General features: G+C 35.2%; 1 protein-coding gene and 2 long non-coding RNA genes across 3 annotated transcripts; all 3 read right to left on the reverse strand.

Moving 5' to 3' along the window:
* Positions 1 to 822: 822 nt before the first annotated feature.
* Positions 823 to 3,236, reverse strand: LOC131638331 (cinnamoyl-CoA reductase CAD2-like). Its single transcript, XM_058908892.1, has 6 exons — positions 3,048 to 3,236; positions 2,753 to 2,922; positions 2,086 to 2,277; positions 1,767 to 1,929; positions 1,311 to 1,494; positions 823 to 1,163 (listed from the first exon to the last, which is right to left on the reverse strand). The coding sequence occupies exons 1-6, from the start codon at positions 3,166 to 3,168 to the stop codon at positions 1,019 to 1,021; spliced, it is 975 nt and encodes a 324-aa protein (XP_058764875.1). The 5' UTR covers positions 3,169 to 3,236; the 3' UTR covers positions 823 to 1,018.
* Positions 3,237 to 15,313: 12,077 nt separating this feature from the next.
* Positions 15,314 to 16,826, reverse strand: LOC131638336 (uncharacterized). Its single transcript, XR_009294646.1, has 4 exons — positions 16,552 to 16,826; positions 16,414 to 16,470; positions 16,066 to 16,315; positions 15,314 to 15,553 (listed from the first exon to the last, which is right to left on the reverse strand). It is a non-coding gene; the product is annotated as an uncharacterized LOC131638336 (long non-coding RNA).
* An 8,685-nt stretch (positions 16,827 to 25,511) lies between these two features.
* On the reverse strand, positions 25,512 to 27,024 carry LOC131638337 (uncharacterized). The gene is made up of 4 exons (XR_009294647.1): positions 26,750 to 27,024; positions 26,612 to 26,668; positions 26,264 to 26,513; positions 25,512 to 25,751 (listed from the first exon to the last, which is right to left on the reverse strand). It is a non-coding gene; the product is annotated as an uncharacterized LOC131638337 (long non-coding RNA).
* Between the last annotated feature and the right edge of the window lie 643 nt (positions 27,025 to 27,667).

A 27,667-nucleotide genomic window follows, 5' to 3' on the forward strand; every position in this document is an offset into this window, starting at 1 on the left:
AATGCATGAAAACTAGACATGCTTAGTTATACTACCTATATATTAATATATTAATGTCCATTACACAACCTAATGCTCTATTCTACATATGCTTGTCTAGGGAAATCAAATGTGAAAATCTTGAATTCAAAAACTTACTAAATATGTGAGTTTAATATTAAGCACTTTGATCGATCGGATGTTGAGAGTAGTAATTTGAAAGTGAGTTGAAATTGTTTGAGAGTTTGAGAGATATGATGAAAATAAGAAAGGAGAGGTCTGACGCGCTTTTAATTAAAAATCCGTCTAAAGATACATTTCTGCAAGTTATACGAATATGCATTTCCGTATTAATTTTTAATATAAAATTAAGATTTGACTCACTTATGAATGAATTGTGTGTAAACCGAGGTGTATCCGAAAGTATATTTTTCGTATTAGGATGTGGGAGGTATCCCCAAAAGTTTATCTTGCAAGCAAATCCTAAATAGCCAATCCTTCATATCCCACCATACCAAACTTGTGATCCAACATAAATACCCTTCCATGTGATAGTTTTTTATTTTAGCAACACACAACAACGTACATATGCAGTGAACGTAGTTTTTATATGATATTAACAATAGACATTCATTCATATAGAAATAGAGAATGAAGTAATGATTTCAATATAGTGCATAATACTTATAATAATAAGACTTACAAACGAATATATAGTTAAGTATAAAAAGATTATACTGATCAACAAGTCCTAGCTCCACTTAATGGGATACCATGCCTCAGATTCAAACTCAGAATCTCATAGTTACGTGTATGAGTTTTTAGTATAAGAGTTTTTAGTGATTATTACCTTTCTATCTATAAAAACTTTGATTAAATCAAAAGATAACACATCTTATTTTACAAGGATAACCCCTTATGAACAAACAAGGAAGATATAATAATCTCAAAGTAAACACTTATTGATGCTGTCAAAAAATTTCAACAACAGTAAAACATTTTATTCTACTAAGTGGTTTATCGTGCCTGATCGCGACCATTAAAAGTCGACAATTTTTTTCTCCCGGAAGCTTTCCACAGTTTCCTTGAGACTGACTTCCAAAGGAATAAAGTCTATTCCCAAACTGTTAGCCTTTTCCTTGGAAATCTGATACACTGGCATGTGTGGCTCATCATCCTCACACCTGATGCATAGTACAGAAAAAAGAGACAAGATTGTTCATAAAATTGTGTCTCTATGACTGAAGTAACTTATGACTTCTCTGTACAATATCCAAATTCATATTTTAATCTATGCAATGCACTCGTGAAGGTATAGCAATCGAACTTACTTGTCTGAAATTTGTATTGTTGGGTATAGATCACGTAAAATCCTAGCAAGTTCTGAACAATGTACCACTGTCTCAGATAAACAATATCTTCCACCACCTGAAGCAATCTCATATGCGTGAATATGAGCGTTCGCAACATCTTTTACATTCACCCATCCATAATTTTTATTTCGAAAAGGTAAACCTGCGTTCAACAATTACACGAGTTGTTCTATTATGCAACAGGGTAATTCTTTTCTGAAATAAATATGACATTAATTAATATGTCACACATTGCAAAAATTCACTGTTATTTGTTAACGGAAGCAACAGATACAGTAACACAAGAGATACGAGAAACAGCTACATGAGCAAGACAATGATCAATACTTAAATGAAACATTGATCGAAAGAAGAGTGAAATTGATTTTAGAGTTTCACTGCAGCCATATGCACTTTATGTCATGAAAGAATTACCATTTATTAGGTTTAGAATTAGTTCAACACTTTCGTTAACCTCAGGTTGTAAGAGAGGTCCGGCAACCATTGTTGGATTGATAACAACCATGTCAATCTTGTTTTCATTTACAAATTCCCAGGCAGCAGCCTCAGCCAAAGTCTTTGAAAGCGGATACCATAACTGATAACACAAATACAAGTTGGCAACAAAGTTAATTTATGAAAAACACATTACTCAATTCCTAACTTCAGATAAACCACATCGAAATCACGTATCCCAGCTTGACGAGCTTCAAGTTTTTTTAATTCTAAGTAACATTCAGGAAAAAATACTAACCTTTGATTCCCTACAAAAATCTGGATTTGAAAACCATGTCTCATCGATTACAACTTCGGGAGTTTTTGGCCTTGGATCATGTACAACTGTAGCAAAAGAAGAAGTAAAGACAACTCGTTTCACAGATGGTGATTTCGCACATGATTTAAGAACATTAAGAGTTCCCTTCACTGCCGGATCAATCAACTCAGCCTGAAATATAGAAACCAAAAGTTAACCGTGCATATACCAGTAATTGGTCTGTTTTGCAAAGACAATAAATAGGTAAGTTTACATAATCACATGATTTGTCAACTATATACATAATCAATAACAGCCAGCCTAGGCTTTGAACTTCGATTTCAAAGTGTTGTTGTCATTAAGCAACCTGATTAATTTGAACCCTGTTTCTTGTACTTTTGTGTATGAAAGTATCTCTTATATATTTCTACTAATTTGGTTACCGATGAAAATCACTTAACCAAAATTTCATTTAAAGTTCAAGAAAAAACCTTCATTCTTACATCACAATGAATCATATCGGATACGCTCTGCGGATACATATTGAAGGAGTATCGAATTTTTTTAATTAAAAAAAAAAATTCCGGTACTTCCCAATACGACGGTGACACGTTGCGATGCGCTGCCACACGGTTCAACTACTTATAAAAAATAGAATAGAGTGAACCTGTGGATCGTCTACGACAAAACGAACAGGTGAAGCAGTATGAAAGACACCATCACATCCCTGAATAATAGAGTCAAAGGAACCTTCATCCAAAAGATCAGCCTTAAAAAGTTGCAACCTCTCTTTTGCACCATCAAGTTTAAGCAAGTGGTCAACCTTTTTCGGATTACCTGCTTGCACACCAATTAAACCAATTATTCATAAGGGTGATCAAATAACTGAAACAAAAAGAACATGAATGTTGATGAATTTATTATATAAAGAGAAAGAAGTTGAAGAAAAAAGAAGCACTGACTTGGATCTCGAACGGTGGCTCTGACGGTGTAACCACGTTGGAGAAGGAACTTAACAATCCATGAAGCAATAAAACCAGAAGCACCAGTCACACACACCACCTTTCCTTCTCCACTCATCATCCTTGTTCTCCTTTTCCTTCAAAAACTTTGAACTTCCCTTGACTTTTATGTTAAAAGATGGATGTTCGTACTTTATATACTGATTTATTCTTAATTTCCTTGTCTAATAAAAAAAAATAATTAAATATTAGCTAATTCTAGTAACATAGTTCACATGACAGCTTTTGTACTTTGGCACATGGTGTATCAATAATTTAGTTTTTTTTTCTAATTATTTTACTGTAGCAATTATCAAGAAAAATCAGCACACATGCCGAAATTTATAACAAAATTGATTATCTAGAAAAGGAAAAAACACATTTAAAATCCAACATTGGCATTAAAGTGAAATAGTACAAGATAAGATTTGGTTTCACTAGTGTAGTGTGAAGCCATGAAAGGAAATCTACTTAGACATTTAATTTAATTACCACTTCGGTTATTACCTGGGTACCTCATTGCTAATAAAAGTGTTAGAACAAGATTAAGAATCTATGTTCAAAATCTGGTTTTGATGATAACAAATATATATTTTGTGAGTAATAATTTTATTACTAATGGTTTTATTTAGTGTGCAGATATTATGTTATAAATCTCATACATGACTCATCAGAATAAGAATACGACAACTACATCCAGAAGATCGAAGAAGCCAAACATCGTTCATTAGATATTCTGATCCAGAACACATCAACTACCAAAGACAGCAGGCAAACAAACAAGCAAGATTGAAAACAAGCTTATTCAAGAAGCTTTGCAAACATCAGAAGATCACACAAGTATGAAGATCAGAAGTTCTGAAGCTACAAGTCCTGAAGACTACGATACAGTGATATATAACATACAAACATCAGCAGAAGACACGCCAATAAAGAATCTTCAGCTCAACATACAAATTGAGTAAAATATAAAGAGCTTAGAATCTAAGGGAGAGCCGTTAGAAACATCATCATAAGCAAAACAGTTGCAACATTTAAAAGGAACAACTCCTAAGGCTGAAAGAAGAAGCAACCCGCATGCAGCACATTGGAAAGACAAGTCTATCCAAAGAAGCACGCCATCAACTATAATCATTATGTTTGAGAATAAGGTTCTTCCAAGAACAACACATGTCACAAAAGGCTCAATCTAGACGAACCATTCAAGACAACATTCAAACCAATCTCAACGGCTAGATTCCAACGGTAACATACCAAGCTATATAAATAAATCAAAACCTCAGACTTGAAGGTATGCATGCTGGAAAGCATCTGAGTATGCATCCAGAGTGAGCATCAGAATGTGTATCTAGGATACATCTACAAAGAGCGGAAAAATGAGAGATCCTGAGAGAAAATCAGTAGAAGAAGCTGAGCATGAATATCACATAAGTATCTTCATGAAACCATGCATCAGAAAATTCACAAGAAGCAACACATACTTAGTATGTGATAATCCACTGTGTTGTGATACATTAACCATATGCTTAATATAAGCTAAGAAGAAATCCCTTCTGTTAAGCAGTATTCTCCACTAGAGTTATCAGAAGTTCACTAATACTTGATCAACTCATACATTTTTCACATTGAATGACTTGAGAAACAGAATACACTGAGTTGTTGCTCGAAGAAATTTTTCATGTTTACTTATGATCATTAAATGTGTTATCAGCTGTAACAAGCTTTATGATCAGTAGTCAAAAAGAAAAATGAAGATCTACTCACTAGAAGCAATCAATATGAGAGCTGATGCTCCATATCTGCTTAAGTAGATAAGAAGAAGATGGTCTTACAAGAAGGAATTAATTTCAAGAGCTGAAGCTCTAATCTCCTTACTCAAATAAGAGAAGACCAGACCACAAGAAGCAATCAACATAAAGCTGCTGCTCTAAATCTACTTGGGAGAAAGAAGAAGTGCAAATCAAATCAGAAGCAATCAACAATAGAATTGTTGCTCTAAATAAGCTTAAGAAGATTTGAAGATGAAGATCATGACAAGAAGCCATCAACACAAGAGTGTTGTCTCTTAATATGCTTATCAGAAAATGAAGAAGATCTCATCCAGAAGTTCAAGAATAGAAGACCACAAGACTATGTATTGTTCTTGTTATAAATTGTAAAACACATAGAGTTGTTGCTCGTAGTGTGTTATATCTTAGGAAACTTCTGATAGAATGTTTAGGCTCTATAAATGACTTCTAGTCAGTGAGCCATAAATATACATTTTGAGAATAGGAGACCATATGCTTGATTAAGAAGCACACCAATTATCTCCAGAAGATAGATGAACGTTATATCCTGCTAGGATCCCTGAACGGCTCATTATCAGAAGTTAGTCACAGCAGGTAGTTGTGCAGGGAGTTAGTTACAACGAGTTGTTGTGCAGGTTACTAGATTGATGAACATTATATCCAGAAGGGATCACTGAACGGTTCAGTCATCTAGGGGTTAGTCACTCGCGGGTAGCTTGTGCAGGGTGCATGGATCAATGGACGTTATATCTCGCGGTAATCACTGAACGGGTCATTGTCCAGATGGTCAGTCACAGCAGTTGGCTGTGAAGGTTGTGAGTCACGATGGAGGATTGTGCGGTTGTAATCATGATTTGGTTATAGTGGATTAAGACCTCTGTTGAGAGGAAAATCACCTGAAGAAGGTGGACTGGAGGTAGCCTTAGTTAGAAGGTGACCCAGGATAAAAATGAATGTGTCTTTTACTTTCTGCACATATCAGTTTTAACTTAGAACATTCACACAAAAGCTCCTCAGACTTGTACTGAGAAAGTCATAAGTTCTGATGACAAACAGAAGTTAAAATGAACATCTAATTGCTTATGCAGTTCTACTTCCTCATGCTTCCGCAACATCAAAAGCATAATCCAATAGATGATCAAATGAATGAAAAAATAGACATTAAAGAAAAAGAAAGGGAATTTTAATTGATAAAGAACATGATTCAATCCCCCCTTTCTTGTGTTTTCGTCACCTTCAATTGGTATGGCTCTGTATTGATCTCAAGATCAAACACTTAACCGTGTAGAGAGATCCAGAAGGAGAAAAACCACACTGAGTTGAAATCAAAGTCAAATTCAAACACTCAGTATAATCAGAAGATGTCAAGACAAAAGATCTCAAGACTCTGAATATCATCTACCTAGCAGAAGGAGTTTTGAAAATCAACAAAAGAATATTCTACAAAGCTCAAGACATCAGAATGAAGAATATGTGCTCAATGAAAATATTCAAAGATAAATAAGTGTAGTTGACTCATCTCAGACTCACCGGCACCAATCAGAGGAAGAAGATATGAAAGAACATCTGCTAAATGAAGACATTCAAAATCAGAAAGAGCAAATCTGACTCAAGCCAGAATGATAAATCTATTCAACTAAGATCAAGTCAAGAAAGACACTTCAAGACAAAGAAGGAAGGTTTATCACTCAATATGGTCAGATCTTTCTAAAACTCTCTCTTTTATAATTTTACCAAAATAAGTTTATTGACATAGATTTCTTCTGTTATTTTAATTAGTGTCTACTCTACTATATGTCACATTATCCATGCATGTCCTGCATCTGTGCTTTTAACATTAATTACAACATTCCTTTCATATTTTTTAGGTTTCTCTAAAATCTATCTCTGTGCTCTTAGCATATGTCTCCATCACTTATCTGCTCCTACATGACTAACACCTCATTATCATTTTCTCTCTTACTGAAATACTCGATATAAGTGTGTCCTCATCAAATTGGTTTTAAAAAAAAGGAAAGTTAATTAGATATGATGTTGCTAAAACATCTAGATGTTATAGACAAGATTGAGAATGTGAAGATTATCAGAAGTTCTGACCACTCTAGAAAACAAGACTTAAAAGGATTAGCTATATTTTAAAAAGGACGATTGAAGGTTTAAGTATTTATGAGCTTTTAAAACCTTTGACAATCAAATTCTAACCTTTGGTGTTCATACACGCAAAACCCTTGGATTCTGAACACGTGTTAAAATGTTTTAAAATGGAAAAGTCGGCGTATCTCTTAGTCCTATGTCTTAGGTCTCTGTTCCAAATCTCCTCGTATCACGATATCTCCTCCTAACCGTCAGGATCATCATTAGCAAATAATAATTAGGTTTAACTAGGGGTTCTTTTTCAAAATGGTATCCACCGTTATTTATACTTCCTAATCTCTCATTAGCCTTCATCTCTTCACTAATTCTTCTAAAATCCAATACTCTTCCTTCTATACCCTAGCTTCTACTTCTCTTCAACCGACTTCCTTCTTCAAAATGGATTTCCAACCATACCTTCTTACTCTAAAAGAAAATTACATATGTCCCACCGAAAGCAGTGGATTTCTCAGGGAATGTCTTGAAAAGCAAGGCTGGTCTAACTATGTTGCTCTTCTTCATGGAAAGGTCTTTCCAAATCTTGTAAAAATCTTCTGGAAGAAAGCTTCTGTCAGTAATGACAATCGCAGCATCTCGGCCAAAATTTATGGCATCCCCTTTGTCATCTCTAAAGAATCAATTACTGAAACAATTGGTTATGTGTCTAACCCATCTGCTATGTGTCCTGATATGTTTGATCAATGGAATGATGCTAACCCTGTCACTAACAGTGTAGCCAGACATATCTTCAACAATGCAGACTTCCTTTCTCCTCTAAGACGAATTTTGTTTAAGTTTGTGCTATCAAACCTAACACCCAGGGGACTTTTTCATCATCTTGTGTCAAGCAGAGATCGCTTCATGATTCATTGGCTTGAAAGTGGTCGACCACTAAATCTTCCTGTAATCATCTTCCGTCAGTTAAGGGAATCACTTATAGCTTTTAAGTGTGGCCAAAGTTTCCACATCCCTTATGGAAGATTACTATCAGCTCTATTAGTTTCTGCCGAATTAGTTCAGATTATTCAGAATGCAGAGTTTGAGAAAAGTGATGACATTCTTATGGAAGAAGAGTGTTTACCATTCATTGCTTAGTGTAATACGGTGAACTGACTTTTTATCGAAATGTCGCGGATAGCATGAGTCGCCACCGACTTTTATTTTATCCAAATTATTAGAAAGGCTAAAAGAACAGGAAAAACCTTTTAAATAAAAACTGAGTTCAGGGGGTAATTTATGCAAAGGGAAGGTGTAAGGCACCCTTTGCATCCATGGTTTTCCATGGGCTCTTAATTGCTTTGCTCTTTTGAAAGAAAAAGTGTAGAAAACAAATAAGAATTTAGCTTGTAAATAAGCGTAGCTTTTTGAAAGTTTTTTTTGAGAAAAGGGTAGAAAAAGATTTTAAACCAGAGCATGCAATTAATGGCAAATTACCTGGTTAGATGAAAAATGTTCTTTTAGCCTTTCAGGGCTATCCATACCATAGGAGGGTAAGGAAGCCCTTTGATTTAGAGGTTGAAGGGTCGTCAAATTATCATTCGCCACAAGACTGTCCCTTGCCATAGAGGGGCAGGTAGTCTAAGGGAAGGATCAAAATAGCCATCTTCGTTAGGAAACCAGAGGATACCTCAGCACTTCGTAGGAAACTTTGAGGGACGAGATCATATTTGGCGAATCGAAGGCAGCATCATTAGGGACTTATGATCTTTGAATGAACTGAGAGCAACATTGCTGAGGTATCCTCGTATTCGAGGGACTTGGCTATTCTGCATTTTAAAACACAAGGCAACAGGCAACAAGAGGGGTACCATAAAAGGTGCGTGTGTGCAACAATCACGTGATTAAATTCAATTATAAATTATCTTGTAAAATTAATGACTCTAATTCAGTTCAAGGTTATCACTCCCTAGATTACTAACCACGCAGTTAATCAGAAAAGTTAAACCCTAATTACTATTACAACCTCGGAGAAGTTACATAATAAAGCAAAAGGGTTTGTGGGCAAACCACAAAAAAGAAATAATTAAGTAGATGATAAGTTCAGGATTACCAAAGGTTTGAGCTTTAATCGATCTGGTTAACCCTGCAAAAAAGACAGAAAGGAGTGAGTGTAGGCGGAGTTCATTATATTTGAATGCGAACCCTAATCTTAATTTAGAAAGGCAAAAATAAAATTTAAAAGAAATATAGAATAGGACTTAGCTTTTGATCTGATATGGCTCGTAGTCGGACAAACCCTAATGGTAACCCTGGAAAAAAAACTGCACAAAAGAGAAAATTTCAGTGTAGGCACGATCTTCGTAAACCCTGATTAGGGCACAAGTCAACTGTGATTAATAGAATAAATAAAACCAAATTAATTAATTATTGGTTTTCAACCTAATCGGCAAAGATAATTTTTTTGATTAAATTGTCTAATCCTACTGAGTATTTTAATCAGTTAATAAAAATATTTATAATCTATTAAATAATTAGATAATTTAATCCTTAAATCAAATTAAAAATATTTAATGACTAAAATCAAATTAAATAGTAAAATAAAATCAAAATAAATGACTTATTATAAAAATAATGAAATTTGGAAGAAATTTTATTTAAGGAGAATATTTTAAAAAGGTTTTAGCTAGGTGAAGGTAAGTAGGCAATATATAAACAAAAAACTGAATTATACAATAAAAATAAAAATAAAAGGATTGGGACTTAGCGTTTTAGATCCGGTGTTGCAGGTCCCTGGAGGTCTATCATAGGCGTGCAGGCTTGTGGTCGCTAGATCCAGTTTTGAGATCAACCAGAGGTCATGATGTGATAGCGCACCATGGTCGCGAATAGGCTAGACGCACATGATCTGCCAGCGAAGGCACTCAAAGAAGTGAATAAAAAAACAAACGCAGGGAGCCAGAATCGAGCTCGCGTCCTCGCGCTCGAAGACTTCTGGCCGGACTTCTCCTCCACTGGGCCTCCTCTTTTTCGCTGTTAACATAACAAACCCATAATACTATATGGAAAACAAACTTTTTAAAAAGGAATTTAAATTAATCACGCGCCAGACTTCATCTTCTTCACTTCTGAGCCAGTCCCTTTTGCTACGAACTGGCTAGTTTTTATCCACGATTTATTCCATAGCTACCACCTGCGAAATCCCAACTAAACAAAATACAATGAATAAATCAAATTCAAGGACATGAATCGATTGTAAATCGCCTTCTAAGTCCGTTGGTGCCGTTAGTTTGGACCAATTCTTCCTAAATCTAGAATTCCCAATTTAAAGCTTTGGAAACCTAGCAATGGTGGATTGCTATTCCTGTGTCAAACCTCAAATTAAACGTATCAGAAACATTTCCTACATCTACATGAACACAAATATAGCATGGAATTATGTTTAAAATTCATAAATTGGACAAATCGGTTTGAAAAAGAGAAGAGGAAACCGTGACATGTGAGGCCAGGTTTTCGACCGATTTAGCGCCTTGTACTGGTATGGAATGCTTCAAGGAACATCAAAGAATGTATTGGTACACTGTTTTTGGCCTGACTCGATCCAAATCCGTGAATGCTAGCTCTTGAAAGGCACGGTTCTTTTTTGTTCTCCCAAGGTTCTTTAAGCCGCCAAAAAAAATCTCCCCAATAGTTTGAACCATCCTCCTCTTATAGTAGAAGGATTAGGTTAATAAAACTTGAAAAAATCCAATCAAATCTTGTTTCTTGTTGATAGAAATTTTGATTAAAAATTGATTGATAAATCCTTCCAAAATTGACTCAACTTCAATCTTTTCCTCCCAATTTGATTATGCACGAAATTTGATTGGCATTTAGGCATAACTGATGATTATATTTGATACTTATGGGATCTCTAACAAATATGTGATTTTTACTTGATCAAAATCACTTTTTAAATGATTAAATATTCATAAAAAAAATCAAATAAACATTAAAAATTCGTGCCAATTAGATTTGAAGTCTGAGATAACTTGAGGATCAAGATTGGGCCAAAAAATATTGGGCCCCTTTGCAAGAAAATCCATTTTAAAGCCTTTTACTTCACATTTTTTCCTTTAAAATCGACCAACTTTAACAAGGCGTTTCTCCCTCAATTTTTAAGATATGGAGGAGTTCTAGGACTTTTTGGAAACCACAAGATGTCCTCTACAAGCAACTTTGGAAGCTTTTTTCCATTTGAAGAATTTATCTCGATGATATGGGCTTTGACAAGAAACTGCTTTCGGTTGACTTTCAAAAAGGACTTGTAATCTTTTTATCCATATCTCTCAAATGAAGCATTTTTAGACATGGCATGTGAGAGACAAAGTTGTAGAGAATTCAATTTCCTTCAAAATGAGCTTTATATGGGAAATTTATGATGTTCCATGTGAGAGTTATGGCTGGTCAAAGTTCAGTTGACTTTCTCCTATGAAAACCCTAATTTTGAAACTTTTGAAATTGTTGATTTCTGATCTTTTCTTGATGAACCATGATCAATCCTTGATCAGATGGTGAATGATACTTCAAAATGAGGATGTTGACAAAAAATCAGGAGTTTTGACTGTAGTTTGACCATAGTTGATTTTTAGGTCAAACTGGTCGACTGTTGATCTTTTAAGCAGTTGACTGTGCAATCTTGGGAGTTAGGGCTTGAAAATTGGCATAGGGATTCTTTGGATCATATGATAGGCCATGGGAGCTTCTTGAGGTATCAGAACCTGACTTTTCTTTGAGAAAGGCAAAACCCTAATCGGAGAGCTGTTGTTTAGGAGAGTGTATATTCAGCCAAGTATTGAGACTTTGATATTCAAATGAGCTTTAGCATGAAAATGTGGTGGGAAAATTTTGGGGTATGATAGCTGCCCCTGTTCAATCTTCTTATACCTGAGGATGTAGATTGGCTTGTGTGCCTGTCGGAATCTGAAGGTAGAAGAGGATTGAACACTAGAATACCCAGGAATTTGTCCTGGCTGAAGCAGGGACTTTTGCCGGAGACGGGCTTAAAGATGCCGTCCAAGTGTTGGAAAATATGTATGAGACGGGCTTAAAGATGCCATCTGATCTGGATAAATAGGAAAGTCAGAATAATTCGTACGTTAGACTATATCCGAGCTTGAAGTATTGAGAAGAAAATGTTGAATGTTAGTCGTGTCAACACCGTTTGTAGTAACTGAATTAGACTCTGGAAGGTTGATCATGTCCACACTGTTCGTGATGATGGAATTAGATCTTTGAAAGTCTCTTGATTATCTCTGAACTATCTCTGGAGAATACCCGGAACTAAGTATCAGAATTAAATCTTTGTCTTGACTATATCTGAACTATCTCTGGAGAATACTCGGAACTAAGTATCAGAATTAAATCTCTGTCTTGACTATCTGTCGTGCACTCGGCTTTTTACCATACCTCTCGTGGAGAGATACGCGAACTGACTCTTTTTTGTTTCTGCTTTTGTGTTTTTGAAAATCAGAGAGTCGCCACCGACCTTTTATTTTATCCAATTAAGGAAAGGTTTATAGAAGAAACTGAAAAAAGACCTTTAAGAAATTCTGGGTAAAGGGGTAGGTTATACAAAGGGAAGGTGTTAACACCCTTTGTATCCATGGTTATCCATGGGCTCTTTAATTTGCTTAGCTCACTTGTTTTCAATCACTTTTCTATTGCCTTGAAATGCTTGTATGTGGTTTCAAATACCTTTTTAAATTGACTTTGTAATGATCCTTGTGCGGATGTATACAAAGTGTTTTTATTTTTCGAAAGATGTTTTTGAAAAAAGAACGTTAACTTCGTAATGATCCTTGTTTGGATATATACAAAGTATTGTCTTTTTTTGAAAGTTTTATTTTGAAAAACAATGGTGTATGAGAGATTTGTTTGTTTTGATCTGAGCAAGCAAATTAGGAGGTCTACCCTAAGTTATAAGGTCTTTATCCTATTTCCTTTAAAAAACTATCCTTTTACCGGATGTAAACGAAAGTTCGATTTTGCATTTAAAACAGTAGAGTTTGGTTTTGATTTTGAAAAAGAGTGAAAGAGGGATTACCCTAAGAGGTGCAAGTGTGATTGTGTTTTGATTCAGATATTTTATCTTTGAAGTTAGTGATCTAACGATTCAATTTTTATCTTTGGCATACACGCAGTTTTATATGTGCTGGAATTTAAATGCGGAAATGTAAAATGCGGAAAGTAAATCTACGCTATTACATCGATTGTGCAGGAAATGTAAACTACGCTATTTACATGAGTTTGACAACCTATACATTTATCTAGGAATTTAAATTGCAAGAAAATAAAAGAAGTGTTTTTGGATTTTTTATGATTGATTTTAATTATAATTAATGCATGATTAATTTAATTAAAATGAGAAAAAGATGGAAATAAAATTTAAACCTAAAAAAAAAAGTTTAAAATATGTTCAAAATGCTTGTTAATTAATTTTAAAACAAAACTAATTTTTTTGGAATTTTTTGAAATTGTTTTGAAAATTATTAAGTTAAATAATCATATAATTATACAAATAATCACACAAATAATTAAAACTTAAATAGAAAATTATTCTAAATATATACAAAATTAGCCTATAATATATAAACTATATTTTATATAAAGAACAAATTTTTTTATGATTTTTTGATTGGTTGAAATAATTAAAAATAAATATATAAATATAAACTAATTAATTATGCAAAATATTTAAATTATGAAGAAAAATAAAATATTTTTATATCAGAAAATAAAATATTATTTTATTAACTTAAAAATATTTTTTGTGTATTTTTTTATTTTTAGAACTATTTTTAATTAATTTTGCAAAGAAATTAAAATAAAATAAAAAATATAAAAAGATATGATCATGTGTGGTATTTAAATAAAGTCCATGATAAGGATGCGTGTTTTGATGCGTTGGATTGACATATGGATGGATCTGATGGTGGGAAGCCTGAAGGCGTATGACACGTAAGACACCTGCAACACACCGGATTAGAAAAATTAAATTTAAAAAACGCGCGCGCGCAAGCCAATGGGGTGAGGACACGTCTTCGTCTTCAACCTCCAGACACCACCTTTAACAACGCTTTTATGCAAAAGCGCTGTAATTGATGAACCCTAAATCTGCAAAAATAGCGAGTAGGGGTAAATCAAAACAATAATTTTTCGCGATATGCTCTTTTGACTGGGTTTTCTCCCCTGAATTCGAATATGGCCTTAGTTTCTTCTAATTTTGCTTGTAACGAAAATCCCTAAATAGGATCTAAGAACCCTAAAAATGGTAACCTCGTATACAAGCATTCAAAACTCAATTAAACTTCCAGAAATGATCAACACGTCAAGCTAAACTCAAATATATGTCTACATCTTGCTAAGTATGCGTGTATGATCAAATACGAGTTGATTTATATTTGAACAAATCGTGACCTGTGTAGCTCGATTCAGTGAGTTTCAAGACTTGCAATTGATCTGATTATGTTTAGTGAGGGTTAGGGAATGTGTTTGAGTATTTAGTTTATATTGAAACGAGCTATAATTTAAAATTCGAATTCTAAATTTTCTTCAAAATTTCAAGTGATTACAAAAGTGGCATATGCATAGTATTGGTTCTGAATTTGTCTCTCTTACATTACTGAAGTATGCTAGCTCTTATATAAGCATTGAAGTGCTTAAGAACTAAGCTAAAAAGCATTAAGTGCTTTTGTTGAATTCTTGACTTTTTCAACACATGTAGCTTTGCATTTAAGCTACCATGGTGTCATACCCCAATTTTTGACCCATACATTTCGCTTCATTAGATTATTTGCATATCATTCATTCACTAAGGCATGATTTCAAATAATCGACATTTGTACAAAATCAGGGTTTTTGCATGGTTTAAGCTGAGTATGTCAATTGAGCTTGATTTCAATGTTGTTTCTAGTAGAGTATGGGAGGGAATTAGGTTTTGAATTCTCTTTAACTTTTGGTCAAGCTGTGGTGCATTATTCATCCGGTGTGACTTAAGGTGCAAGGCATTAAGAATGGGAAGATATTGGGATTCCATTGGTTTGAGGTTGCATTTGAGATATTGATTATTCAAACTTTAACAAGACATCTTGTTCAAGCAATTCAAGAGATGGAAGAAAAGCTCATTTGATCTTCAAACGTGATTATCATGAAAAGAATCAAAGTTTTCAAAGAGGAATTGATTGTGATTTCAAGGTCATTTCGAATTGTTTGGTTTGCATGCTATACCTAATACTACAAAGGCATCAAGTTTGAAAGTCATGCTACTTAGTCTATACAAAACTTGTGATGGCATTTCAATTGTTCATAAGGTGTTACCAAGATAAAAAAGATTTACAAGAATTATGTTGGTTTGGATTATTAAAATGCCAAGTGTTGTGAAAGATGAAAAAATGTTACAATGGTATACAAGTCTTACAGATGCTCACAAGATACAAGAAACATCATTTACAAGCTCATTAAAACCTAAGTGAAGTCTTAAACATATGCTTCAATCCTAGTCTTCAAATTCTATCATTCCCTCCAAATTGTGTCCATAAAGCTCCAAGAATGTGCTGCTGCCCCAACCTGCAAAAGCAGCCCACAATAGTCCAAAATTTTCTCAAAATAGACATACAAAAAACCTGCATCAAAAAGCAATAAACAGTCCAAAGATGCAGTCTACAAAACAAAACAAAGTTGCTGCCAGCATCAGAAATTGCAAGAAAATGGTAAAAAACACAAGCTGCTACACAAAGGTTCACTACAACATTTCCAAATCAAAGGCCAAACCTCAATATTTTTTATCCAACCCTAGAATCAAATGCCAAACCTACACACTATATAATCATCCACTATTTCATTGAGAAGGGGAGGATTCGGCAGCCCCCATCTTCACTTTAACAAAAACCTAACCTACCACAAAAAGCTCATAAACACACAAAGAAATACTCAGAGTTTCACATTGAACTCTGATATTTTTTGAGCTAAACCCCTCCCTGCATACAAGTTCAAACACTTGGTCCTAGTTCAGACTCAACCAGAAGGCTTTTGACAGAAAGATTCAAAGAAAGCTACTCGTATTCAAAGGCTGAAGGTACCTTTCCAAACCTGTGCATAACTCTGAAATATTGATGATACCTTGTGTCTGCTTAATCTATTATTTGTTTCTTGCTTCTACTTGTGTATTTTGATTCCACCTGGGGCCAGGTTTGAACTCAACCAACTCACCAATGAAAAGCCCGAGTGGAAAGGCCTCTTAGGCTGAACCCATGGTGCTGAGGTGATTCTAGGCCGCAGAGATGATTGGCACTACTGGTACAGAATGTCTTGGTGTGTGAAATATCTTCCCTGCATAAATAATAGACAGATACATTCACTTAAAGTGAAAATCTAAAATCAAACTAAAAATATACTTGTGAACTCATCAATCCTGATAAAAATGATACCTCAGTAGAAAGAAATAATAAAGAAACAGAATTTTGTTGTTGTCATTGAACTGCAAACTGAGAACGAAGCACACTGTTGTCATTAACGTTTGAACCTAGGAGATTGAGAAAACTATGAGAGTTTGAGAGTGATGTTACCGTTTCATTGAGCGACGATAGAGAGGATGAGTATTCATTTTCTCTGGTTGATTATCCATCAATTTCTGCGGCTAGTGAGGACGGTTCTTTGTCGGGAATCGTTTCAGGCAATCGAAAGAGAGGTTTAGGGTTTTTGTGTTGTTCGATTAAGAAAGTGATCGAAGGAGATCGAGAGTGAGAGGAAGCTATAGCAAAGAGAGATTGATTAGAAACTTAGCCATGAAAACATGTTTGTAGCGAGATCAAAAGAGAGTTGCACCGAGATAGGAGATTTCTTTTTCTTTTTTCTGATTGAACGATGAAAGGGGAAGATTAGAGTATTTAGGGTTTCCTATTGGGAACCGGGTAATGTTTCTCAATTGGGATGGATCCGGGTCAGACCCAACCCGGGATACTTTAAATCCATGTTTTTTTATATTTTTTTATAGGGCCAAATCCTTTTATTGGGCCGTTTTCACACCTCCCTCTGGATTTCGCACCCCTGGCCCAATTAGCTCTTTTTCTAATTTATCCTCCTTTGTTCTTTATCTAAATATGTTCATAAAGTTCAAGTCTTTTATTTTTTAGTATAGGATTTTAATTCTCTTTTCTATATCCTTATTAGAATACAAAAAGTATTGTAAGATTAAATTTTCTTTTTTTTTTAGAATTAGTTTAATAAGTTTGTTTGATTAAAGAACATTAAAACCCCAAAAATATTTTAGTTTAAATTTCTCATCTAGAAGAATCCAAAAAATGTATGATCTTTTAATTAGAATTTTATTTTATTGTTTAGTATGTTAAAAAGCTCCAAAAAAAAAAATAATTGCCATTCAAAATAACAATTTCTCGATCCAACGTCGAGTTTCTTCTTTTCAAAAACTTTTTTCCTTAAATCAAAGTGATCGAGTGACAAGAAGTGCACACCTCTTGAATACCTTTGATCCTTTGAATCAAACTTTCAAAATTATTTCTTAATCAAATCGAAGTGATCGAGTGACAAGAAGTGCACACCTCTTGAATACCTTTGATCCTTTGAATCAAACTTTAAAATATTTTCTTAATTAAATCAAAGTGGTCGAGTGACAAGAAGTGCACACCTCTTGAATACCTTTGATCCTTTGAATCAAACTTTCAAAATTATTTCTTAATCAAATCGAAGTGATCAAGTGACAAGAAGTGCACACCTCTTGAATACCTTTGATCCTTTGAATCAAACTTTAAAATATTTTCTTAATTAAATCAAAGTGGTCGAGTGACAAGAAGTGCACACCTCTTGAATACCTTTGATCCTTTGAATCAAACTTCAAAATTCTTTCTTAATTAAATCAAAGTGGTCGAGTGACAAGAAGTGCACACCTCTTGAATACCTTTGATCCTTTGAATCAAACTTTCAAAATTATTTCTTAATCAAATCGAAGTGATCAAGTGACAAGAAGTGCACACCTCTTGAATACCTTTGATCCTTTGAATCAAACTTTAAAATATTTTCTTAATTAAATCAAAGTGGTCGAGTGACAAGAAGTGCACACCTCTTGAATACCTTTGATCCTTTGAATCAAACTTCAAAATTCTTTCTTAATTAAATCGAAGTGATCGAGTGACAAGAAGTGCACACCTCTTGAAAACCTTTGATCCTTTGAATCAAACACTAAACATCCTTCATAAAATTAAGGGTTAAATAAGTTTTTGGTCCCTATAAATATTGCAATTTCATTTTTAGTCCCTCCCTGCCTTTAGGCAACGGTTTTAGCTGGTTTTGGCAACGGTTTTCTTGTAAAAACCGTTGCCTAAAGGTAGGGAGGGACTAAAAATGAAAATTGGAATATTTATAGGGACCAAAAACTTATTTAACCCTAAAATTAATCACAAACTCGTAGTTTTTTATCTGAACTACGGTCGCTCTGACTTTCCCATTGCACGAGGGAATACGTAGGCACAAGATACAAATGTCTTGGCGAGCATAATAATAAAAAATCTTTCCTTTCCCTTTCACAATAATAAAAAATAAAAACCCCTTTTCTTTTCTTAATTAATAAACTAAAGAACGCAAACATTACGCAAACACTCATTCATAAAACTAGCTAAATGGGTCCCATCGAGTACGATGGAGGTGAGGGGTGCTAATACCTTCCCCTTGCCTAACCGACTCCCGAACCCTAATTCGGTTGCGATGACCGTCTTATCCATTTGTTTTTATCCATGGGTTTTATTCGACATTTTCCCTTTCCTCTTTGGAATAAATAAAGATCGGTGGCGACTCTGTTCTTTTTCGAGTGTGTAGACACCTCGAGTAATTTTTAGCGCTACAGAATTGGCGACTCTGCTGGGGAAGGATAACAAAAAGTCTTAAGAAAGTCAACCCTAGTTTAATTTGTTTTATGTTTAAGTGTTTGCCTTTGTTTGTTTACTCTTGTGTTCTTTTTATGTTCTTTATGGTTATTCTTGTGCTCTTGTGTTATTTATGTTTACTCTTGTATTATTTATGTTTCTTTAATCTTGCTTTATCGCTTGTATTTATATTGCTATATATATTCATCTGTGGGAATGGAAATGATGCTTGAGTGAAGCTCTTAACCCGAGCTTTTGAAAAACAAGAGAAAAAACATAAGTTAGGAGGTGGTTGTGTAGTGTTAGCCCCCAAAGTGCACACCTTGAATGGCTAATACGAAAACCCCACTTGGAGGAGACTTAGTCATGAGATTTGTCATAAGATGGTTCGCCCATCGCATGACCGAAATCTGATTTTGTCGCTAACTCCAAGGACCTTTAGAACCCGTTCCATCCAAGAGAAGTTATGTATCGATCCCCAAGGTGCACTCCTTGTATGATTGGTACAATAACTTCGCCTAGAGGTTGCATATTCATGAAGTTCGTTATAAGACGGTTCACCTGTCGCATGATGAAATTCTGATCATGCTTGGGTGCCTCTAGGAACCGTTATATCCAAAAACTTTAGAGCTAACCTTGTGAGGGGATTTTTTGGGTAAAGAACTTAGAACTATCCTAACTTAAGGAGCCTTCCTATAGGTTGTTTTGTTATCACGCTTTACATCCAATATTGCATGCCATTGCATATCATTTGCATCATGCATACATCCATGTTGTCCTTATACCTCATTCCAACTGTCTCTTTCATTCAGTCACCCTCAATCGTCAAGTTGATTCCTCGAAACATTGACTAGAAGCTGATTCCTCAAGACTATGGAAGAACTTCAACAAGACCAAAAGTTGTTGAGAGCGGAAGTTGGCCAGTTGAGGGAGCAGATGAATCATATCATGGGAATTCTGGAAGTCTTACTGAAAGGTGGAAAAATCTCTCCACCGATCATTGCATCAGAAGTGCAAGCTCCTATAGCCCAAAGGCAGTATTATCCAGTGGTTGCTCAAGTGGAAACCCATGGCCTGTCTCCTATGGATCCTTCTCAACCCTCCTTTTCAAAAATTCCTGATCAACAATCTTTGCCTATCCCTCGACAAAGCCAAGGTTATCAGTGGCAAGGAAAGAAGCTGAATAAAACATTGAGGAAACAACAAAAGATGCCTCGTCGCTTTGATACCATTCCTATGTCTTATACCGAGTTGTATCTTGTGTTGATTCAGAACTCATTGGTAGCTCCCAGACCAACCCAGCCTGCAAAGTTTCCATTTCCCAAGGAATACGATCCAAATGTCAAGTGTGATTTTCATAGTGGGATATCAGGTCACTCCATTGAAGATTGCAATGTCCTGAAGGAAATAGTTCAAGATCTGATTGACAAAAAGATACTCTCTTTCAAGGATATCAGTCCTAATATGGTCACTAATCCTATGCCATGATCAGTGTGATGACTTCCTGAATCGTCTCCTCAAAGCCAATCAAAGAAGATCATTGAGCCACTTTTATCATTTGCATTTGTAGTTTTTTCCTTGATTGCTAAGTGTTTATTTGCTTTTAAAAACATTGTTAAACTTAATGGTAGTATTAATGAAATGAATGCAAGTTTTGAATCAATCCATTCGTTTCACTCTGTTTTTTTACTTTCTTTACAAAAACAGAACAAAAAATGTCTTTATTTCTCCCATTTCCTTTTCTTTATCGTACTTTTGTTTAAGCAAGTATTGGAGGGAGAATGATGAAAACAAAATACACGGATTGAAATAGTATGCTTTCGAATAAAACTTTGCTAACGATGTACAGGCATTGTTTCAAATCCCCAAACACTGGAGTTATAAGGAAGATAATCCCTTGTTAACCCCTTTGAGCCTAGAAGTTGGTGTTTATTTTCAAAAAAATCAAAACCCTTAAATATTAACCTAGGGCAGGGTAGTTATTTAGTTACAATGACTAATTCATTTGATTTCCAAGAGAATCATTCATTTCTGAAGGGACCATCCCAAAAGAGGTTCAACTGTGTCCTCTCTTCGTACACAATGTCGAAGAAGTAGTGAAAATCCAAAGCTTATGACAGTTATACTCTCTGGAACCATCAATGTGGCAGACGCAGTCTATAAATTCTCTAATCAAGTGGACAAACGTCACACAAGTTGTTCAAAAAAAATAGAATTAAAAAAAAAAGAAAAAATAGAAAGGCCCGCTAAGTCAAAACCTATAAAGGAAACTTAGGCAAAAATTAGGGCATCCCGTTGGATTGAAAGATTATAAAAGATCGTTGTCAAAAAAAATCTTGTGTGACTTCCAAAGAAGAATAGATGACTGTCGCCTTAAAGATAATTGGTTCTCAAACCACCAGTTTCAAATCCTCTTGGAAATTGAATACATGTGTCAAGTAACTGAACATAGGACTGAAGTACATCACGAAGAATGGGTGGGTTAAAATTAAAATTTGAGCCTATATCCTTTGTTTCATAAACCGTGAACCTGACCACATTACAACCCTTAAAAGACCTAATTGAAGCAAGGTTTCCTTTGAAAGCATACTGCTGCAAGGTTGTGTTAACTTGACTCCTAATTTATTTGCTAATCATTTGCGTTGACATCATGCTGTTACGTTATCTTTCACAAATTGAATTTCAAAAAAAGTTCTCATAAGGATTCACCTTTTTTTATACCTTTGTCATCCAATAAACGACTTGTTTTTGAAATTTCCATATACGTTGCATTAAAATTACCATTTTTGAATAAACTGTTTTATTTGCAAGTCAGCACTTAGCATTAAAGGAATCGCAGATGTGTGAAATTAGGTATCTGCAAGTGATTCAATCAGGGGCACATTCTTCCCAAGCATAGTCAACTTGGGGAAAGTTATTTCAAGATCCAGTTGATCTGGGGCAGTTACCTCGAGACAAAGTCTCTCAAAGGCTCACACTGGGGCATGTTACATTACTGAAATAGTGAAGCCAGTTACTTAAAGGGCTCTTCATTTAGGGGCAATCTCCTCCCAAGTGCCAGGCATAGGGGCATAAAATCTCAGATCCTCATTTATAATAGTGCATAAGATTCTTCAGTGATTAGTGAATCATGATTTGTTTGGTTGATGGTGGGTCTACTCCGGCCGGTTTATTTGTTGCAGTATTGAGATTATTTGAAACCTTAAGCGTTTTGGGGGTTTTCCAATTGATATTTAATTTCCCCAATAGGGTAAGCTGATTTTGTCTTTTCCTAAGTGGTGGTCCTGATTCCCCAAGCAATTCTAAAGCTTCTCCAACAATTGATGTTTGCAGTTTCGCTTTGGGTTATCCCAGTAAGCGTGGTTCCGCTGCTAGTAAGTTTCTCTGACAAGTGTTGGTTTCCCTATAGGGTTTATTTCCCCAATGGATGTTATTCCCATCAAATTTTTCTCATATCCAGCATAATATTATTTCTTCTGGAAGATGTTATAAACGACAGACTCTATGTAGAAGTCTCCATCCAATTGAGATTAGTCGAGTATCCCGTTGTACTATGATGTTTTGAAGATCTCCAATTTGTCTGTTTTGTTCGTTTTGTCAGCATGTGCATGGCATTCATACATTCATATTTACACCATTCATGTACATTTGCATTTCCTAATGATCCTAAATCCATTTTGGTTGTGTTTACCACCAAGTAGTGTATTCCTTCTCCCTAGTAGAGTGTCAGCCCTAAGCAGAAAAGTGTGTATCCTTTCTAAATTCCCCACTGAGTTTATCCCTCGTGGGAGTGTTTGCTTTAGTTTTCCTTTCCATTTTGGATAGGATAAATCCTTAGATGAGCTTATTCCTCACTAGGATGAGTCTTGGTTGACCGTTTCTCTCCAGTTTGTTCCTGGATTGATTTTTGCCTCTAATCACTTGGACCTCTCAAATTAATGAAACTTGGATCAAGAGTATATCTAATTTTCACTTTTGATAACATTATTCCTACACCTTCAATAAACGTTGGTGTATCCTTTATTTCGCTACCATCAGTAAAAGTTGGTAGTTCACCTTCAGTAAACGTCGGTGATTCTTTCATTTTCTACCTTCAGTAAAAGTTGGTAGTTCACCTTCAGTAAACGTCGGTGTATCTCTTGTTTCTCTACCTTCAGTAAAAGTCGGTAGTTCACCTTCAGTAAACGTCGGTGTATCTTTTGTTTCTCTACCATCAGTAAAAGTTGGTAGTTCACCTTCAGTAAACGTTGGTGATTCTTTTGTTTCTCTACCTTCAGTAAAAGTTGGTAGTTCACCTTCAGTAAACGTCGGTGTATCTTTTGTTTCGCTACCATCAGTAAAAGTTGGTAGTTCACCTTCAGTAAACGTCGGTGATTCTTTCATTTTCTACCTTCAGTAAAAGTTGGTAGTTCACCTTCAGTAAACGTCGGTGTATCTCTTGTTTCTCTACCTTCAGTAAAAGTCGGTAGTTCACCTTCAGTAAACGTCGGTGTATCTTTTGTTTCTCTACCATCAGTAAAAGTTGGTAGTTCACCTTCAGTAAACGTTGGTGATTCTTTTGTTTCTCTACCTTCAGTAAACGTTGGTAGTTCACCTTCAGTAAACGTCGGTGTATCTTTTGTTTCTCTACCTTCAGTAAACGTTGGTAGTTCACCTTCAGTAAACGTCGGTGTATCTTTTATTTCTCTACCTTCAGTAAAAGTCGGTAGTTCACCTTCAGTAAACGTCGGTGTATCTTTTATTTCTCTACCTTCAGTAAAAGTCGGTAGTTCACCTTCAGTAAACGTCGGTGTATCTTTGTTTCTTTACCTTCAGTAAACGTTGGTAGTTCACCTTCAGTAAACGTCGGTGTATCTTTTGTTTCTCTACCTTCAGTAAACGTCGGTTGTTCACCTTCAGTAAACGTCGGTGTATCTTCCATTCCTCTACCTTCAGTAAAAGTTGGTAGTTCACCTTCAGTAAACGTCGGTGATTCTTTTATTTCTCTACCTTCAGTAAAAGTTGGTAGTTCACCTTCAGTAAACGTCGGTGATTCTTTCATTTCTCTACCTTCAGTAAAAGTTGGCAGTTCACCTTCAGTAAACGTCGGTGTATCTTTTCTTTTCCCTACCTTCAGTAAAAGTCGGTAGTTCACCTTCAGTAAACGTTGGTGTATCTTTCTTTTCTCTACCTTCAGTAAAAGTTGGTAGTTCACCTTCAGTAAACGTCGGTGTATCTTTTCTTTTCCCTACCTTCAGTAAAAGTCGGTAGTTCACCTTCAGTAAACGTTGGTGTATCTTTCTTTTCTCTACCTTCAGTAAAAGTCGGTAGTTCACCTTCAGTAAACGTTGGTGTATCTTTCTTTTCTCTACCTTCAGTAAAAGTCGGTAGTTCACCTTCAGTAAACGTCGGTGTATCTTTTGTTTTTCTACCTTCAGTAAAAGTCGGTAGTTCACCTTCAGTAAACGTCGGTGATTCTTTTGTTTCTCTACCTTCAGTAAAAGTTGGTAGTTCACCTTCAGTAAACGTTGGTGATTCTTTTGTTTCTCTACCTTCAGTAAAAGTTGGTAGTCCACCTTCAGTAAACGTCAGTGTATCTTTTGTTTCTCTACCTTCAGTAAAAGTTGGTAGTTCACCTTCAGTAAACGTCGGTGTATCTTTTTGTTTCTCTACCTTCAGTAAAAGTTGGTAATTCACCTTCAGTAAACGTCGGTGATTCTTTTGTTTCTCTACCAGTGAGGTATTTTCCCCTGTAGATTTGTAATCGCTTCTCTAGTGGAGTTGGATTCCATTTCCTATTGGACTTGGATATCCCTTTGTTGTAATCCCTTCCCTAGTTGGGTCGCTTTGTCGATATTCCCATGTGGAATTCATTTGTCTTTACTTTGTTTCTTTAGTGGTAGTTTGTCTCTTGTGACACCTTGTACCATTAATTTTCCTCATATGAATTCATACATATCATATCATATGCATATATGCAGTTCTTAGGGCCAAAAATTGTGTATTTTTGTATTTAAGTCCCTTCAATCACATCGAGACGAAGATTTCAATCTTCATGCCTCTAGATTGAAGACACTTAAATAGGGGCATCTGTCATACCCCAATTTTTGACCCATACATTTCGCTTCATTAGATTATTTGCATATCATTCATTCACTAAGGCATGATTTCAAATAATCGACATTTGTACAAAATCAGGGTTTTTGCATGGTTTAAGCTGAGTATGTCAATTGAGCTTGATTTCAATGTTGTTTCTAGTAGAGTATGGGAGGGAATTAGGTTTTGAATTCTCTTTAACTTTTGGTCAAGCTGTGGTGCATTATTCATCCGGTGTGACTTAAGGTGCAAGGCATTAAGAATGGGAAGATATTGGGATTCCATTGGTTTGAGGTTGCATTTGAGATATTGATTATTCAAACTTTAACAAGACATCTTGTTCAAGCAATTCAAGAGATGGAAGAAAAGCTCATTTGATCTTCAAACGTGATTATCATGAAAAGAATCAAAGTTTTCAAAGAGGAATTGATTGTGATTTCAAGGTCATTTCGAATTGTTTGGTTTGCATGCTATACCTAATACTACAAAGGCATCAAGTTTGAAAGTCATGCTACTTAGTCTATACAAAACTTGTGATGGCATTTCAATTGTTCATAAGGTGTTACCAAGATAAAAAAGATTTACAAGAATTATGTTGGTTTGGATTATTAAAATGCCAAGTGTTGTGAAAGATGAAAAAATGTTACAATGGTATACAAGTCTTACAGATGCTCACAAGATACAAGAAACATCATTTACAAGCTCATTAAAACCTAAGTGAAGTCTTAAACATATGCTTCAATCCTAGTCTTCAAATTCTATCATTCCCTCCAAATTGTGTCCATAAAGCTCCAAGAATGTGCTGCTGCCCCAACCTGCAAAAGCAGCCCACAATAGTCCAAAATTTTCTCAAAATAGACATACAAAAAACCTGCATCAAAAAGCAATAAACAGTCCAAAGATGCAGTCTACAAAACAAAACAAAGTTGCTGCCAGCATCAGAAATTGCAAGAAAATGGTAAAAAACACAAGCTGCTACACAAAGGTTCACTACAACATTTCCAAATCAAAGGCCAAACCTCAATATTTTTTATCCAACCCTAGAATCAAATGCCAAACCTACACACTATATAATCATCCACTATTTCATTGAGAAGGGGAGGATTCGGCAGCCCCCATCTTCACTTTAACAAAAACCTAACCTACCACAAAAAGCTCATAAACACACAAAGAAATACTCAGAGTTTCACATTGAACTCTGATATTTTTTGAGCTAAACCCCTCCCTGCATACAAGTTCAAACACTTGGTCCTAGTTCAGACTCAACCAGAAGGCTTTTGACAGAAAGATTCAAAGAAAGCTACTCGTATTCAAAGGCTGAAGGTACCTTTCCAAACCTGTGCATAACTCTGAAATATTGATGATACCTTGTGTCTGCTTAATCTATTATTTGTTTCTTGCTTCTACTTGTGTATTTTGATTCCACCTGGGGCCAGGTTTGAACTCAACCAACTCACCAATGAAAAGCCCGAGTGGAAAGGCCTCTTAGGCTGAACCCATGGTGCTGAGGTGATTCTAGGCCGCAGAGATGATTGGCACTACTGGTACAGAATGTCTTGGTGTGTGAAATATCTTCCCTGCATAAATAATAGACAGATACATTCACTTAAAGTGAAAATCTAAAATCAAACTAAAAATATACTTGTGAACTCATCAATCCTGATAAAAATGATACCTCAGTAGAAAGAAATAATAAAGAAACAGAATTTTGTTGTTGTCATTGAACTGCAAACTGAGAACGAAGCACACTGTTGTCATTAACGTTTGAACCTAGGAGATTGAGAAAACTATGAGAGTTTGAGAGTGATGTTACCGTTTCATTGAGCGACGATAGAGAGGATGAGTATTTATTTTCTCTGGTTGATTATCCATCAATTTCTGCGGCTAGTGAGGACGGTTCTTTGTCGGGAATCGTTTCAGGCAATCGAAAGAGAGGTTTAGGGTTTTTGTGTTGTTCGATTAAGAAAGTGATCGAAGGAGATCGAGAGTGAGAGGAAGCTATAGCAAAGAGAGATTGATTAGAAACTTAGCCATGAAAACATGTTTGTAGCGAGATCAAAAGAGAGTTGCACCGAGATAGGAGATTTCTTTTTCTTTTTTCTGATTGAACGATGAAAGGGGAAGATTAGAGTATTTAGGGTTTCCTATTGGGAACCGGGTAATGTTTCTCAATTGGGATGGATCCGGGTCAGACCCAACCCGGGATACTTTAAATCCATGTTTTTTTATATTTTTTTATAGGGCCAAATCCTTTTATTGGGCCGTTTTCACACCTCCCTCTGGATTTCGCACCCCTGGCCCAATTAGCTCTTTTTCTAATTTATCCTCCTTTGTTCTTTATCTAAATATGTTCATAAAGTTCAAGTCTTTTATTTTTTAGTATAGGATTTTAATTCTCTTTTCTATATCCTTATTAGAATACAAAAAGTATTGTAAGATTAAATTTTCTTTTTTTTTAGAATTAGTTTAATAAGTTTGTTTGATTAAAGAACATTAAAACCCCAAAAATATTTTAGTTTAAATTTCTCATCTAGAAGAATCCAAAAAATGTATGATCTTTTAATTAGAATTTTATTTTATTGTTTAGTATGTTAAAAAGCTCCAAAAAAAAAAAATAATTGCCATTCAAAATAACAATTTCTCGATCCAACGTCGAGTTTCTTCTTTTCAAAAACTTTTTTCCTTAAATCAAAGTGATCGAGTGACAAGAAGTGCACACCTCTTGAATACC

The sequence above is a fragment of the Vicia villosa genome, unplaced genomic scaffold (genome assembly GCF_029867415.1).
Source record: "Vicia villosa cultivar HV-30 ecotype Madison, WI unplaced genomic scaffold, Vvil1.0 ctg.002268F_1_1, whole genome shotgun sequence".
In the NCBI taxonomy this organism is placed as follows: domain Eukaryota; kingdom Viridiplantae; phylum Streptophyta; class Magnoliopsida; order Fabales; family Fabaceae; genus Vicia; species Vicia villosa.

Coding starts and splice junctions, on each gene's coding strand:
- LOC131638331 (XM_058908892.1), bottom strand. CDS start 3,168: ATGATGAGTGGAGAAGGAAAGGTGGTGTGTGTGACTGGTGCTTCTGGT. Junction 2,923..3,047: donor AGCCACCGTTCGAGATCCAA/GTCAGTGCTTCT, acceptor GTGTGCAAGCAG/GTAATCCGAAAAAGGTTGAC. Junction 1,495..1,766: donor AATTCTAAACCTAATAAATG/GTAATTCTTTCA, acceptor TGTTGAACGCAG/GTTTACCTTTTCGAAATAAA.